General features: G+C 43.3%; 1 protein-coding gene across 3 annotated transcripts in view; it reads left to right on the top strand.

Annotated features, from left to right (window-relative positions):
* Btbd7 (BTB domain containing 7) overlaps positions 1-13427 on the top strand; it is a 70879-nt gene extending 57452 nt beyond the window's left edge. For 2 of the 3 annotated variants that reach the window (XM_090344743.1, XM_090344742.1), the window contains 3 exons: positions 4543-4721; positions 6255-6704; positions 8379-13427. In XM_090344743.1, coding sequence (XP_090200869.1) covers positions 4543-4721; positions 6255-6704; positions 8379-9194 — 1445 coding nt within the window. In that variant the 3' untranslated portion in view covers positions 9195-13427. The remainder of the gene's footprint in view (positions 1-4542; positions 4722-6254; positions 6705-8378) is intronic. The other variant, XM_090344745.1, reaches the window with a different exon arrangement.
* The last annotated feature ends 2984 nt before the right edge of the window (positions 13428-16411 follow it).

The raw sequence follows: 16411 nt of genomic DNA, 5'->3' as shown, positions 1-16411 counted from the left end.
GTGACTAGGTATTCAACAGTGTCTCTAACCTATACATGCTCTATGCCAGTAGCATACATGAATATGTTACACACATATACCCTTATTCTTCTGACAGTCTCTTAAAAACTTTTTTTATATTTCTAGACATTGCCAAAAGTTCCCTGTAGAGCAAAATCACTTTTGAAAACTAGAAATTCCAAAATATTTTTTTCCTTTTTGTCATGAGGCTTGAACTCAAGGCTTGGCCACTGATCCTGAGCACTTTCACTCAAGGATGGTACACTTAGAGCCTCAGCCCCACATCTGATTTTCTGGTGGTTAATTGGAGATAAGATTCTCACAGGGGGGCCCGGGAGTTTGGCCTAGCGGTTAAAGTGCTTGCCTAGCATGCACAAGGACCCGGGTTCGATTCCTCGGTATCCCACATACACAACCAAGCCGGAAGTGGCAGAGACGAGACACAACCAAGCCGGAAGTGCCAGAGACGAGACTGCAACAAGCGACAGAGAGCGAAAGCAAGCAAGCGGAGCCCAACCAAGTGGTGGCCGGAGCGAGCGGGGCCGGAGCGAGCGGGGCCGGAGCGGGGCCGGAGCGAGCGGGGCCGGAGCAAGCGGGGCCAGGAGCTTGAGGGAGCGAGCCTGACCGGAGCGAGCGGGGCCGGAGCGAGCGGGGCAAGAAAGAGAGAAGGGGGCCAAAAAAAAAAAAAAAAAGGATTCTCACAGTTTAGCCTAGTGGTAGAGTGCTTGCCTAGTATGCATGAAGCCCTTGGTTCAATTCCTCAGGTACCACATACATAGAAAAAGCCAAAAGTGCTGTGGCTCAAGTGGTAGAGTTCTAGCCTTAAGAAAGCCCAAGAGCAGTGCTCAGGCCGAGTTCAAGCCCCATGACTGGCCAAAAAAAAAAAGCAAAAAACAAAACAGAGTCTCACAGAGTTACCTGCCCAGGCTGGGCTTCAAACTGTGATCCAGGTAGCTAGGATTGCAGGCACAAGCCACCAGTGCCCTGTGAACCTTTTTCTTTTCTTTCCTTTTTTTTTTTTTTTGTGACAGAATCTCACTTCGTTGTAGGCCAGACTCGTCTAAAAATTACTGTTGCCTAGGCTTGCGTCTAACATTATCCCAGCCAGGCACAGTGGCTCACGCCTGTCATCCTAGCTACCCAGGAGGCTGAGATCTGAGGATCATGGTTCAAAGCCAGCCTAGGCATTAAAGACCTTGAGATTCTTACCTTCAATTAATCATTAGAAAACGGGAAGTGGCCCTGTGGCTCAAGGGGTAGGGTGGTAGCCTTGAGCTGAAGAACTCAGGGGCAGTGCCCAGGCCCAGAGTTCAAGCCCCACGACTGGGGGGAAAAAAATTATCCTAGTCTAAAATTTAGAGTCAGTTCATTACCAGTTATGGCTCAAGAAGTTGAGCACCTGCCTACCAAGCATAAAGTTGTAAGATCAGAATATGTAGTGTCTCCCACTTACCCCAAAGAAAAATTTTCTGCATGGTAGGACATGTTTCTTAATCCAAGCACTCAGGAAGCAAAAGCAGGAAGATCAGAAGTTGTATTTCAGCCTGGGCTGCATAATTTTGAGTAATTGTATGTTTCATTACCCAATTCCAGCCTTATGCCACAACCTAAGCTCAGGTTGCTAACATTCTGCCTCTCTCTTCCTCCTACCAGCCTATCCTTTCCAGAGATAGGAACTTTTTTGGTGTTTTGGGTTTTTGGGGGTTTTTTTTGTTGTTGTTATTGCTGTTTTGTGGCCTCAGCTGTGGTGTGAGCCTCAGCACCACTTCTGGCTTTTCCTAAGTATGTGGTACCAAGGAATTGAACCCAGGTCTTCATGCATGCTAGGCAAGCACTCTACCACTGGGCCAAACTCCTGGCCCGGTTTTGCTTTTCTTTTTTTTTGTCGGTTGTGGGGCTTGACCTCTGGGCCTGGACATTGCTCCTGAGTTTTTCAGCTCAAGGCTACTGCCCTACCTCTTGAGCCACAGCACCACTTTTGGTTTACTAGTGGTTAACTGGAGATAAGAGTCTCACAGTCTTTTGTACCTTTTGTGCCAGGCTGGCTTTGAACCTTGATCCTCAGATCTCAGCCTCCTGAGTAGCTCGGATGACAGGCGTGAGCCACTGTGCCCAGCTTTTCATGTTGTTTTTTGTTTTCTCTGCCAGTCCTGGGCTTGAGCTCAGGACCTGAGCACTGTCCTTGAGCTCTACCACTTAAGCCACAGCACCACTTCCAGCTTTTTCCTATGTATGTGTTACCAAGGAATTGAACCCAGGTCTTCGTGTATGTTAGGCAACCACTACCTCTCGGCCTTGGTACTGTCCCCTCTTCAGATCTAGCTAGTGCTCTACCACTTGAGCCACAGTGCCCCTTCTGGTTTTCTGATGGTTAATTAGAGACAGAGATCTCATGGACTTTCGTAACGAGCTGGCTTTGGAACTGGCTTTGAACCGTGATCCTCAGATCTTGGCCTCTTTCTCAAAGCTGGCTTGGAATCATAATCCTTAAATCTCACAATATAAGATTATCATATCTCCCTTTGCTTTTATCAGTAAAGAGACACTAAGTATCTTAGTCTTTGTGGGACTTACAGGCACTATCCAGCTACTCCTTTCTCTCACAGACATAGATGATACCTAAAAGAATAGATAGATGTGTTCCAGTAAAACTTCATTTACAAAAGTAGGTTGTCAATTTGAGGCAGTCCTCAGGCCACAACCAAAACTCTGATCCTGTCATCCCCATATGCATGACTACTGGTGTACACAGAATGCCATGTAAGTGGCTTCTCCATGTTCTACCTATTCCAGCCTCCTCTTAACACTGCACACTTATACTTCTTCTACTAGGGAGCTAGCTGCTTATGCCATGTTTTCCAGATCCTATGCTTATGTCTCTGCTCATAAAGAGATACTACACTGTACCTATTCAGTTCATAATCACTAAAACCAGAGCCTTTTGAGGATAGGAATTGTGTCTTTCATTCTGTGCGTCTAAATACCCAAGTCCAGTCCCTGTTGCATAGTCAAGTGTCAAACAGTGATTTGAGTAAAAGAACTTTATGTGCCAGGTGCAGTGGCTCATGCCTGTAATCTCAGCTACTCAGGAAGCTGAGATCTGAGGATCATGGTTCAAAGCCAGCCCGGGCACTAAAGCCTGTGAGACTCTTAAAAAATTAACCACCAAAAAAACATAAGTGGTGCTGTGGCTCCCAGGGTAGGGTGGTAGCCTTGAGCTGAAGAGCTCAGAGACAATGCCCAGGCCCAGAGTCAAGCCCCACAACCGACCCCCCCCTCAAAAAAAAAAAAAAACCTTTATGTGTGTTTATTTGTAGTGGTAAAAGTTGGACCTAGGGCCTTGCATATTCTAGGTGAGCTCTGTATCAGTACACTACATGGCAAGTATATATACAAATCAAGTTTTACCTGAGTTGTGGTCTAAAATAATGCAATTTGGGAACTTTTTCTTGGGTATAATGCAATTTTAAAACCTTGGAAAATAGAGGCACATAAATTGATGCTGTTGCTAAGAAATTAAAATGCTACCTAAGGGCCAGGAACTTGGCCTAGTGGTTAAAGTGCTTGCCTAGCATGCACGAAGAACTGGGTTCGATTCCTTGGTACCACATATATAGAAAAAGCTGGGAGTGGTGCTGAGGCTCAAGTAGTAGAGTTCTAGCCTTGAGAAAGTCCAAGGACAGTGCTCAGGCCCTGAGCTCAAGCCCAGGACTGGCAAAAAAAAAAAAAAAATGCTACCTAAAAATTTACCAAGTTCCCATAGCTTATGCTAGCTATACTCAAGAGTCTGAGATATGAGGATTATAGTGTGAAGCCAGCTGAAGCAGGGAAGTCCATAGGATTCTTATCTCTAACCAGCAGAAAGCAGTAAGTGCAAGCATGGTTCAAGTGGCAGAGTACCAGCCTTGAGAAAAAAGCTACAGGACAGCATCTGGTCCATGAATATAAGCTCAGATAACAGCACCTTAAAATAATAATAAAATAAAGATAGCTGGGTGCTGGTGGGTTACACCTGTAATCCTGCCTACTCAGGAGGCTGAGATCTGAGAATCACAGTTTGAAGCCAGCCTGTGAGATTCTTATGTCCAGTTAACCACTCAGAAACCGGAAATGGAGCTGTGGCTCAAGTAGTAGACTGCTGACCTTGAACACAAAGCTCATGGACAGTGCCTAGGCCCTGAGTTCAAGCCCCACAACTGCCAAAAAAAAAAAAAGTACGGGAAGGGGTGGAAATATGGCTTAGTAGTAGTAGAGTGCTTGCCTAAAACACATGATGCCCTGGATTTGATTCCTCGTTACCACATAAATAGAAAAGGTCAGAAGTGGTGCTTTGGCTCAAGGGGCAGAGAGCTGGCAGCTAGCCTTGAGCAAAAGAAGCTCAGAAACAATGCCCTAACCATGACTTCAAGCCCCAGGACATGCCAAAAAAAAAAAAAAAGTATGAGAAGATTCTGATACAAAGCTCATGCATTTTTCCTTATGCTCATAGATTAGTCTTTTGTAGCTCAGGTATTTGGTCTAATGGTATTTTTCTCCTCCTAGTTCCTCGTCTCCTAATTATGAAAGACATGGTGAGACGCCTACAGGAACTACGGCACACTGAGCAGGTGCAGAGAGCCTATGCACTCAACTGTGGGGAGGGTGCCACTGTCAGCTATGAAATCCAGATTCGAGTACTGAGAGAGTTTGGGCTTGCAGATGCTGCTGCAGAGCTGTTACAGGTAGGACACACACAGAGCTCTTGTGAGGTGTTGGCCTTTGATCATCAGTCAGGCTGTTCGGGAGATATCCTAAGGACACTTGAGCTGCTGCTTTCCTCTCTGTGTGCCCTGTCACTGGCTAATGAAGACAAGTGTCTGAGTAGACCAGCCCAGAACTGGCTTTTCTGCCTACCAGCTTGCTGGAATCCAGTTACTTAACCACTCTGAGCAAACCTTTCCCTCTTTATAGAATGGGTTCTTATGTAAAGTGGCTATATCCCTGGAACATGACAAGTATACAGTATGACTGCCACTGAGTTCTAGCCCCACAGAAATGGCTGAGGAAGAACATTCCAAACCTCACTGCTCACTCCCTGGCTTGGTCTCTAGATTTAGAGTTTGGCCTTCCACCATACTTAGAAGTCTTCCTGATCCCTCCCCTCCCCCTAGTCCTGGAGCTTGAACTCAGGGCTTGGGCACTGTCCCTGAGCTTATTTTGTTCAAGGCTAGCACTCTACCACTTGAGCCACAGTGCCACTTCCTGCTTTTCTGTATATGTGGTTTTGAGGAATTGAACTCAGGGCTTCATACATTCTAGGCAAGCATTCTACCACTAAGCAACATTCCCATTCCAGCTTCTTGATTCTTGTTACCCTCTTCCCTCCCCTCTGTTCCTCTGTCCTATACCTTATAACTTTTTGCAAACATGAGAATCACAAAAGCAGTGCTTTTTTTCATCTACCACAAGAAAATAATTCCTCTGTGGCAATTGTTAGGTACAAAAGCAGTAACATTGGCTTTACAGTTAAGATAGGATTTGTAAAATAGGATAATCATAGCCATTAAATCAGAACCTTAAATAAAACTTTAATTTTTCCTGGTCAGGTGATTCATATACTTTTTTGCCACTAACTCCAGACTCCATTAGTCCTTACACTTATCTAAGGATAAATGTGACACAATGTCCCTTGGTAAGGCAGCAGGCTGTTTTTAGGTTCTTGATTATATTTCTAGGCTGGTTTTCTTCTAGCTTTTGTTTTCTTTGTCATTCTAAATTGTACCTTCACTTGATGTCATAATTATATAGAAATATTTTCATAGACTGTTTATCAAAATCTTAACCTGCATAGTCATGTGTCAGAAATGGTATTTTGTAGTTGTTTTTGATGGAGAACATAAAGATGCTGTGTCAAGAAGTCACTAAACAGATCCTCAGCTGAGGAGCTTTGATTTCATAAAGTTCACCTTTCTTAGCTGTGATCTATTTGAATTAGATTTTATTATTGCTTTTTGTTTTGTCACGTAATTTGCAAGACATGACTTGCTGAAATATTCAGTAGAACAGTTCTCAATAGTTGTGTCTTAGGGCTATATAAGTTTCACTCTGTCCTTCTGTGCTATTATTAAGGTAATTTATTTCTTGGGCTTCTGATCTAGAAAGCTGTATTATTAAACCCTTTTACTCTTGTTGAATGTAGTTTTCTTAGGTACCTCATTTAACCTATAAATCTATGAAATCTAATCAGTATTCTTTTTTTTTTTAATATTTCTTAGAATCCTCATAAGTTCTTTCCTGATGAACGTTTTGGAGATGAAAGTCCACTGTTGACCTTGAGGCAGCCTGGGAGATGTCGCGTTAATAGTACCCCTACTGCAGAAACCATGTTTACAGACCTGGACTCTTTTGTGGCCTTCCATCCCCCTTTGCCCCCTCCACCTCCTCCATATCACCCTCCAGTCACCCCAATTCATAACCAGCTCAAAGCCGGCTGGAAACAAAGACTCCCCAGTCAGCACCCTTCACGTTCCTTTTCTTATCCCTGTAACCATTCGCTGTTTCACTCCAGAACAGCTCCTAAAGCTGGCCCTCCCCCAGTTTATTTGCCAGGTATTAAAGCAGCACCTCCTGATTGTACCAACACAACAGGACTGGGGAGACAGACAGTCGCTGCTGCTGCTGCAGCCATTGCTGCCTCAGCAGCAATGGCATCTGAGAAACAAGTGGTAAGTTAGCACTTGAGTAACTTGCCTCAGACCAAAAAGTTTATGGGATGTTAGGAGCTAGTCACTTAGCCTCAAGAGCCTTACTGGGATTTAGTAGCAGCCAGTGTTACTGACAAGCTGAAAACATACCCTTGAGGGCCAGGAAGTAAGCATAGGGCACAAAGCTCCTTCCTGAACTCTTCAGTTCATTTGTTGGGCTCATATAAGCTAAGTTTATCTGATAGGACAGATGGACATGCCAGATGGACATGCTAGAACCCTTCTGTTCTAGCACATATGTACAACCTATCGCTCATGTCCATGGAACCTGTTACTCTATCAAATGGCTTTGGTATAGAACAAGAAAGAAACTTACTTATAGCCAAATATACCCTCAGGACCCATGTGACAGTCTGCACTAAGAAAAAAACAGTCAGGAATTTAGTCCCCACACATGTCTTCTGTCGTCAGGTCATCAAATCCTCATCAGACCCAGAGCCTCAGTCCCTGGGACAAGTAAGAGAGGATTTGTTTCATGATTTATATGCTGTAGAGGTTGAGCTTCTTTTGATTTTTTTTTTTTTACCATTCCCAGGGCTTGAACTCAGGGCCTGAGCACTGTCCTTGAGCTTTTTCTCAAGGCTAGAGCCCTACCACTTGAGTCACCGTACCACTTCTGACTTTTTCTATGTATGTGGTACCAAGAAATCAAACCTGGGTCTTTGTGCATGCTAGGCAAGCACTCTACCATTAGGTCAAACTCCTGGTCCCTTCTGTTTGATTTTTGAAGTCTTCCCTACCCTGTCATGCTGTCTTAAAAGAAAAACCATATATCTGTTTGTTGAGGCGAACTTTATTTAAATGTGACTTATTGGAAGCAGTAGACTAATATACAACCTGGTGAAATCACTGTTCCTTGTCCTGCTTTTCAAACTCCTCCTTATTTCCCAAATTATCTAAAGGTTGATAGTATTTAATGCTAAATCCTATTCTTTCGGCCTAGTCCTCGTTTCTCCAGCACAAAAGTTCTCCTACTTTATATTAAGTAAACTTCCTTTAAGGTAATTTATTTATACTTATGGTAGTCTTGGTTATAGTAAAAAAGAAAAGAAAAAGAAATCTAAATAACAGAATCTTAAGTCATGACATATATACATACAATGGACTGTTAGGTAGTAAATTCAGATGGTGTTCTCAAAGAAGAGATAGTGACAGGCAGATGCCGTGGCTCACGCCTGTACTCCTAGCTACTCAGGAGGCTGAGATCTGAGGATCGTGGTTCAAAGCCAGCCCAGGAAGGAAAGTCCGTGAGACTCTTATCTCCAGTGAACCACCAGAAAACCAGAAGTGGTGCTGTGGCTCAACGTGGTAGAGCAGTAGCCTTGAGCTGAAGAGCTCAGAGACAGTGCCCAGGCCCAGAGTTCAAGCCCCACAACTCACCAAAAAAAAAAAAAAAGTAACAAAATAGGTAAATATTCAAAGATATAAAGATTATATGCTTCATAGTGCTAACAGTGTTTATCTCTATTGAATTTTAAGAGTTTGGGTTTCAACATTAGTATAATTGTCCATATTTTTGTCATTCTTAAATATAAGCATGTGTCTTATAATCAGGACAGAGAATCAGTGAACCATGTTTCTAAAGGAATTGTCGGACCTTCTTAACTGTGCCCCCCCTCTCTGTCCCTGTCTCAGTGTACACAACCTTTGCTGAATGACCTGATGCCAGACATCGCCATGGGGGTGTCCACACTGTCTCTCAAGGACAGGAGGCTTCCAGAACTTGCTATAGAAACACAACTAAGCCAGCCAGTTTCTGAATTAGGACCCGGGCCTCCCCAGCATCTCTCATGTGTTCCACAGAGGCACACACACACTTCTCGAAAAAAACACACACTAGAACAGAAAGGAGATGCTAGAGAAAATCAGCAGGAATACCCGGATTTCTATGACTTCTCAAATGCTGCTTGCAGACCTTCCACACCTGCTCCTGGAAGACGCACTCCCTCCCCTTCACAAGGTGGATATTTTGGTCCTGATTTGTATAGCCACAATAAGGCATCACCAAGTGGCTTAAAGTCAGCCTACCTTCCTGGTCAGACCTCTCCTAAACAACAGGAAGATGCTAGGAGAGACTATCCACTGTCCCCAGATGGGCCTCAGCACAGACAGAAGAGTGAGCCGATACGCTTGGATGTCGTCGAGCAGCCTCCCGCACGGTCAGACTTGGCATCCATAGCTCCAGAAAATGCCGGTAATGGCCCAGCCCATGTCAGGGGACGAACCACTGTAGAAACGGACTTGACCTTTGGGCTGACTTCTAACAGACCTTCACATCCTGCATGTAGCTCGGAAGCTCCAGAAGAACGACCTGGTAGAAGACTGGCAGACAGTGAGTCTCTGGGCCATGGAGTTCAGAGAAACACAGATCTGGAAAGGGAAGATTCCATAAGCCGAGGAAGGAGGTCACCAAGCAAGCCAGACTTCCTCTACAAAAAGTCTGCCCTCTGAGAGCAACTTGGAAGTCCTTGTGCCTGAGATGTGAAACACCCCATTTACAATGTAACCCAACACTTACCGGGGTCATTGATGCCAGCTCAGTTTCACATCAATGTCTTGTAGTTTTTGTGTGCGTATGTTTTATTCCACATGGCATGCTAATAGCTATTTTGGATGCCACGTCTGTCTATTTTGTATTTGAACAGTTGCGGGGAAGCATCTTAAATAGCTAGCAAGCTGGCACTTTTTTTCCTCTTTATAAATGATGGAAAATTTTTTTGCACTTGTACATTTATTTTAGCTGTATTAATTTTATATCAGTATGTTAAACTTTATTGTCACATTTAAAGGACTGTATTTTCATACTTTTTTTTTGCATTTTACTTTTCACCTACCAGTTTCCAGGTGCATTTGATTGCACACTAAGATGTATTTTCTTATAAAATAGTTCTGTGTTTATTTTTTAATTATAGAAATTCCAAAGAACAGCACATCAAAATGTTCTTCTTTTTAGCGATTTAGTTCTGAAAACTTCCTGCTCTGTCTCCATGAATCTGATGTTATTTTTTTTTTCCTGATAAGTCTTGGGAGCTGGTCTTCAATCCCCCAGCAGGAGTACAATCAGGGTCCTGAAGTCTTCAGGTTCAGGAAAGAACAGCCTGTGGTGCCCAGCCTATCGCTGGGGTGTTATTTTATAAACATGGTGTGTGTGAATGTTGTTTGGGACCTGTGCAGACTCTGGTGGTGTGAATTAGTCTCACTTGCTTGAAGAGGTTCTAAGGAGATTGGATCCTTTGGGATAAGGAAGCAGTGAAAATAGCAAAATCCCGCCGGGCGCTCTCCCAGGTCTGTGGCTCTCTCTGCAGGCAGCCCTCCCCGAACTGGGGAGAGTCACCGCCTGCTGCCTTCGCTTGTCCTGCTTTCTATGGAAAAACCAAAAACAAAAGGGCTTCAGTCTTAGAGATGTTATTTGGTGTTTGTAAGCATATGTTTTCTTTTCAGTGTTTATCCAAGTACGTCTGGATTTTTGTGTCCTATATAAAGTTCTTGTATAATGCATAAGGCTTTATCACCAAAAAGAAAAAGAAAAACACATACAAGGTAGTTCTTTTCAGCAAAACACTACATGTCCTACTTGAACTCCAGGGACGCTGGTTTGGCATTTCCTGAACCACTGAGCACATGGGGTCTCTCAAGACCCTCTCCCTTGGAAGGGCACTGTATGAGCTAAGGACTGTTTTTTCTTACTATCCAGTGTAAATAGATTAGTATTTGAGTTTTTAAATCACTTCAATGTTATTTGAGCATTCACTTTGTATTTACAAACACATACACAAGTAGCACTTAGAAGAAAAGAGAACTTCCAGGACATTCCTTCATGGAAGAGTGTTGGGAGGTTCTCTTCTATGTATGTGTATATATAACTATGAATCACTCACACTCATTCTAAAACTATGCAGGGCTAGGGAGCCTTTACAAGCTACCATATAAATGAATTACATGCACTTTGAAGAAAATAGGTTTCTGTTGGGTGTTGACAACTCTATAATTTCTTCTGAAACTGTAGTTTCTCTTACGGTCCTTTCCTACTTTTACCCTGTGGATATACACTCAGGAATAATCTGACACTTAGAACAATCCTAACAGTAGATAATCTCACAGATGGGATCACATCAGTCTCTGCTGCTTGACTAGTTAGCTGCTGTTAGCTCATTGCTGACCAAGACCATGCTGCATCCTAGGCTCCTGGCCCAGCAGAGGTCTCTCCCTCTGCCATGAGCCAGCTTACATTGCCTTTAAGGCGCCTTTTGTAGAGATAGAAAATCATAGGACCCGTCCTCAGTTTTATAATAGATTATGGTGTCTTTTGAAGCCCATTCTCAGTTGTTTTCAGAAACCAGAGATGATTCCTTCATGCTTTTTAATGTGCGTTTCTCTACATGAGTTGGCATGAATTATTCTGCCACAGATTTTGATTCCGATCCTGAATTAGCTGTAACTATGCAGGTACTGCAGACGAGAACAAATAGACCTGATCTGGGTGAGGATAAGAAGCTTTCTCATCGCTTAACAATTATTTCTCCCTTAATGGACCAGTGCCATTGATCCCACTCCTTGATTTTTTTCTGACAATTCATTATTTCTTCATATCCCAATAACTACGAATTCATGGCCACCATTCATAGCATTATTTATGAATTTTTGATGATTTACCTGACTAGACTATGTGTACAGAGGGGACTCTTAATGTGTGGGATTGTGGACTGATGTGACTTAGATAAGCGTGGCTTTTGTGTGTGGTAGGATATAGGTGTTTGTGGACTTTTCATGTATCTTGTAAAGTGTGGTTAATGGGGGTGGGTTGAATAGCTATGTGCCTCTGGCTTTTGAATCCATCTGTTCTGTCGTTTTTAATGCTGTACTGAGATAAATGTGAAGTCTGAGTAAGATTGCTCTCAGAAAAAAAGTCTTCATGTATAATGTTAGGGCCACGAGAACTGGCATTTAGAAGTTTAATAAGAACCAAATCACCAAAATACCATATCTCCTTTTGAGGCCGTGGACAATCAGGCCGTTAGGACAATCACCACTTCCAGTGCCCACAGTGTACTGAAGTTAGAGAACCATCACTTAGGTTCTGATACAAAAGAGCTGTCAGATTTCTGCACCTTTCCTTAAACTAGTGTTTCCACTATATGATTTTGAAAAATGACTTCAGAATCACTGATGGGTCATAAAGGAAAAGCAGCATCATGGAAGGCAGAAGCATCATTCAAATCATGGGTGCTTGAATTCCCATCGTCACATCCCTTTGGCTTGTTTTCTAGGCACATGTCCCTCCATCTGAGCTAGCCTGGCATTTCAAAAACCCACTAAGTGTTTAGGATTTCAGTGAGTTCATGATACTTGTGTTTTGTCCCCTGTCTGAAACGTGAGCTCATTCTTGTTTCCTCGAACACTTATTATACTTGTCATCCTGCAGTGGATCCTCTTTCTCGAGTTGCTCAAGTTCGAGCTTTGGGCGCAGTCTTTGGGTGTTAGCGATAAGCTGTGGTGGCAGAATGTAACAGGGATGTGAATGCAGCATGGCTGGGCTCAAAGCTGACCTCAGGCACTTTCTGTGGAGTAGAAGGATCAACACCATTACTACCCTGCAAGACAACAAATGCTCATAATACTGAATTTTGCCTTTTAAAGACAAATGTGTTTTGTGAAACACTTGTAAGATAGTTGTTTAGCAATTCTAAAAGCATTGGTGTTTTTAGGACTGAACTCAAAGGGAAATGTGTAAGTGTTCAGATGACTTGTGGCTCTGTGGTGGAATTGGAGCCGCAGGGATGGGTGCTATTCCCGGTCTACAGCGGTCCACTGTACACTGTCTACCACGTGGTTTACTTTCAAACCTCACTACCGATAATCTTGCTAAGAGCTGCCCTGCACACTGCTGGAAGGTTTCTTACTGTTTTCCATAAAATGTTAAGTTATCCTTCCGTCCCATCAATTGCAATAGCCGTTATGTAGTTACTATCTGAGCAAGTCTTTTGATTTTGTATCTTCTAGAAAACCTTCAGACTGTGTAGCAATCTTCCATGTTCTGAATATTACAATGCTGTGGCCATTTCTGTAGAAAGATTACTTGCGGGTGTGTCTTGAAACCAATCTCTTCTTGTGTTTGTGTTTATGTAGGTTTTGTCTGAGATCAGAGAAGCTCTGGAAGCTTCCTCAAGTGTACTTGCATGTGACACTGTGTCTGGGTGACATGGGCAGGCCGTGGGAAATCCTGCTCTTAGGCCAGGTGGCTGAGCTCCACTTGCTATGTCTGTACCGTGTCTGTGCTTGGGAGAAGCGGGACCTCTTACACCAGTGCGTTTCTTGTGGTTGTGCTGTTACTGGTCTAAAGTCAAGTGCCTTCAATGCTAAAGGCTCAGAAATTTTTCTTAAACTGATTTCATGTCCTATGCAAGTGTTTTCTACAACCTGCATAACCAGTACTTTGTAAAACTTGTTTACGCTTCAATTGTACATAGTGTTTTTTAAAGAAATATATAGTATTTTTATTTAGGTACCTCCAAACTTGAATTCGTCTGTGTGAAGCATTGTAAAACAATACATTTCTCTTTTGAGTACCATTACAGTTGTACAGAGGTTTTCACTGGTTCTATTTTTCTACCGTTACTGATAAGCATGTAACACTGACTTTATCCTACATAGAGTTGGCATTTCAAATAAACGGCTTGTATAGAACCTGCTGAGTTGGGAGTAGTCTGTTTTAGCGGTGCATGTGCAATCTTCATCCTACAGATGTATTTACATTCCTTAACTTCCTCTCTGTCTTGAGGTTTAAGCTTTCCAGGCATTTTATAATAATTATAATAATAAATAATATATAGTTTTCTTAGAAGTATTCTGACTCACCAAGCTTATTTTTTCTCTCCCTTTCTCTCTCTTTTTTTTTTTTTTTTTGCCAGTCCTGGGGCTTGAACTCAGTACTGTCCTTGGACACTTATTGCTCAAGGCTAGCGTTCTGCCACTTGAACCACAGCAACACTTCTGTGTTTTTCTGTGTATGTGGTACAGAGGAATCGAACCCAAGGCTTCGTGCGTGCTAAGTGAGCACTCTACCACTAGGCTATGCTCCCAGCCCTATTTTCTCTTATTTCTCTGGAATATTTTTGGGAAATTTTAATGACAAATTGGTCTCCAGGCATCTGGAGTCTAGGATTCTGAAGAAAATATTTCTGATTTCCATCTTTGAAATGTTGCTGTAAAATAATCTCCCCCTTCTCTGGAGGAAGGGATTGAACTCTGAATCTCTTACCCAGAAGACACTTGGTTTTGTGGGTGAGTCTCTTGAAAGTTGAAAAAAGCTGCACACTAGTAGCTCAGGCCTGTATTCCTAGCTAGGAGAGATCAGAGGGTCACAATTCAAAGCCAGCCAGGGCAGTAAAGTTCTTGAGACTTTTATTTCCATTTAGCCACCAGAGGGCTGCAAGTACAAGTGTGGCTTTAAGTAGAGGGCTAGCCTTGAATGAAAAAAGCTAAGGTATACGCTTGTATTTGGAACTGGAGGTCAACCATTAAGTAAATAAATCACTCAGAAAGACAAATATGTTTTCTTTATATAATGCAGAAAATTCAAAGAAAAGAAAAAATGGAAGGGAGTCTTTTTGGGAAGAGATAAAGTATACTATATTGTAGTCATGTATAAATATGTAATAAATATGTGTTATCCATACATGCTAATAAAAGAAAATATATAATTTTTTTTAAAAAAAGGCTAAGGTATAGTGCCTAGGTACTGAGATCAAGACACAGCACTGACAAGCATGCATACATCTAAAACTGAAATTGCACGTGAGTTTGCATTTCTGTATTTGTGGATTCTCCTGAATCATGCTCTGAGGTAAGCTGGTGAGCTTCCCTAGCCACTTTGCTCCTTCCACTCTGGTAGCTAAGGAGAGCTTTCCTGAGCAGGGCATCTGTGGCTCACACCTGCTCAACAGGCGGAGCACAGCTCAAGCTGAATCAGCTCGAAGCTAGCCTATGCACTAATGCTGTGGAACTTATTTCCAAAAAGCTGGAAATGGAGCTATAGATTAAGTGATAGAGCACCAACTTTAACCAGAAAAAAAAAAATGAAGCAAGAGTGCAAAGCTCTGAGTTCAAGCCCCAGTGTGGGCGCGCACACACACAGACGGAGGGCTTGCCAGATGCCAGTGGCTCACGCCTGAAATTCTAGCTACTCAGGAGGCTGAGATGTAAGGATTGCGGGTTGAAGCCAGCCTACACAGGAAAATCTGTGATACTGTTATTTCCAATTAACCACCAGAAAACCAGAAGTGTCACTAGGGCACTAGCCTTGACCAAGAGCTCATTGACAATCCCCAGGCCCTGATTCAAGCCCAGTGACTAACAAAAGGAAAGACAGGAGCTCTTTCTTGAGTTCATACTTCTCAGAGGCTGGAACAGTTAACAAAATAGGATACCATTTCCACAAGCTGTACATGAAGGCAATCCAAAGTGAAGGGGAGACTGGTTTGAAATGTCTAGGAAGTAAAAGGAGAAATAATGGATTCTGGCTGAGCACTTCACATTTTTGCTGAATTTTATTTTGTCAGTCATGGGGCTGGAACTCTGGACCTGGGTACTGTCCATGAGCTCTTCAGCTCAAGGATACCACCCTACCCCTTGAGCCACAGTGCCATTTGTACTTCATATTTTTATCTTTAATCCTTCAGTGAAATAAGTACGATTTTCTTTAATCTTCTGAATTAAGTATTCTCATTTGTGCCATTTTACTAAAGAAAAGCTTAAGCTGAGGGCCTGGGAATGCTTTTCTTAGGTCATATCACTATAAATTGGCAGAGCTTGGACTGAAACCCAAACTCTCAGCCCCTGTGACCTGCTGTGCCCCACAGGCTGGTGGCCAGCCAGGGTAAGGAGGCACAGGAGTGAAGGCGTGAAAAGGACATAAATATGTGCACTTGTTCAGCAGATATTCCATCTGGTCTGTTACGGATACTGGGGTGACCATGAGGCCAAGGACAATGCAAACCTTGGGAGTCCCTAGCATCTGTCCCAGTTCTTTGCTCTTCCCCTCTCCAGCATCTTCCTGTTCTGTTCATTTTCATGGCTTCGGTGACTGGAGACAGACAACCCCCAGGCCTGTCCCCAGCCTGCACTCAGAACCTCAGATACCTCTGCAACTTCTGTCAAGTGCCTGCCAAATACCTCCAGCCAGCCCAGTGCCCCTCTCCTTGTCCTCCCTCAACTTCCACTGTCCAGCACCATAGAAAGCTGGCTTTCCTCTTCAGACTCTTTCCCAGGCATGGCCTTGGCTGCCACTGATGCCCCGTGTCCTGCCAGGACTTCCAGGTCACTACCTGGCTTCCTTGGGTTTTGATAGGGTATCTAATCCCATGTGGTACCAACCACAGCTCTAGGAAGTCAGCTACCCTCTACAGGCATCCTTTCGGTTTCAGTCAAATCTTCCACTCATTGACAGGCCCTCCAGCCTGAGCTGTGGTTGGGCCTATGCTGCAAGGCGAGTATGCACGTGGGAGTGGGGTGAAAGTGTGCAGGGTGGGCTAGATCAGAGAATGTGGCTTTAGTACTCACAGCCCAGGCAGGCATGAATGTCATTCTGATTTGGCAGATGAAGAACTGAAACAGAGACTAACATGGTAAGACACGGTGAGCAGGTGTGTCCAGCCCTGTAAGTCATTTTT

This window comes from Megascapheus bottae, chromosome 14 (genome assembly GCF_031878675.1).
Source record: "Megascapheus bottae isolate mThoBot1 chromosome 14, mThoBot2.hap1, whole genome shotgun sequence".
In the NCBI taxonomy this organism is placed as follows: Eukaryota; Metazoa; Chordata; class Mammalia; order Rodentia; family Geomyidae; genus Megascapheus; species Megascapheus bottae.
The sequence above is the reverse complement of the archived record's forward strand: the minus strand, read 5'-3'. Positions and strand labels throughout refer to the sequence as shown.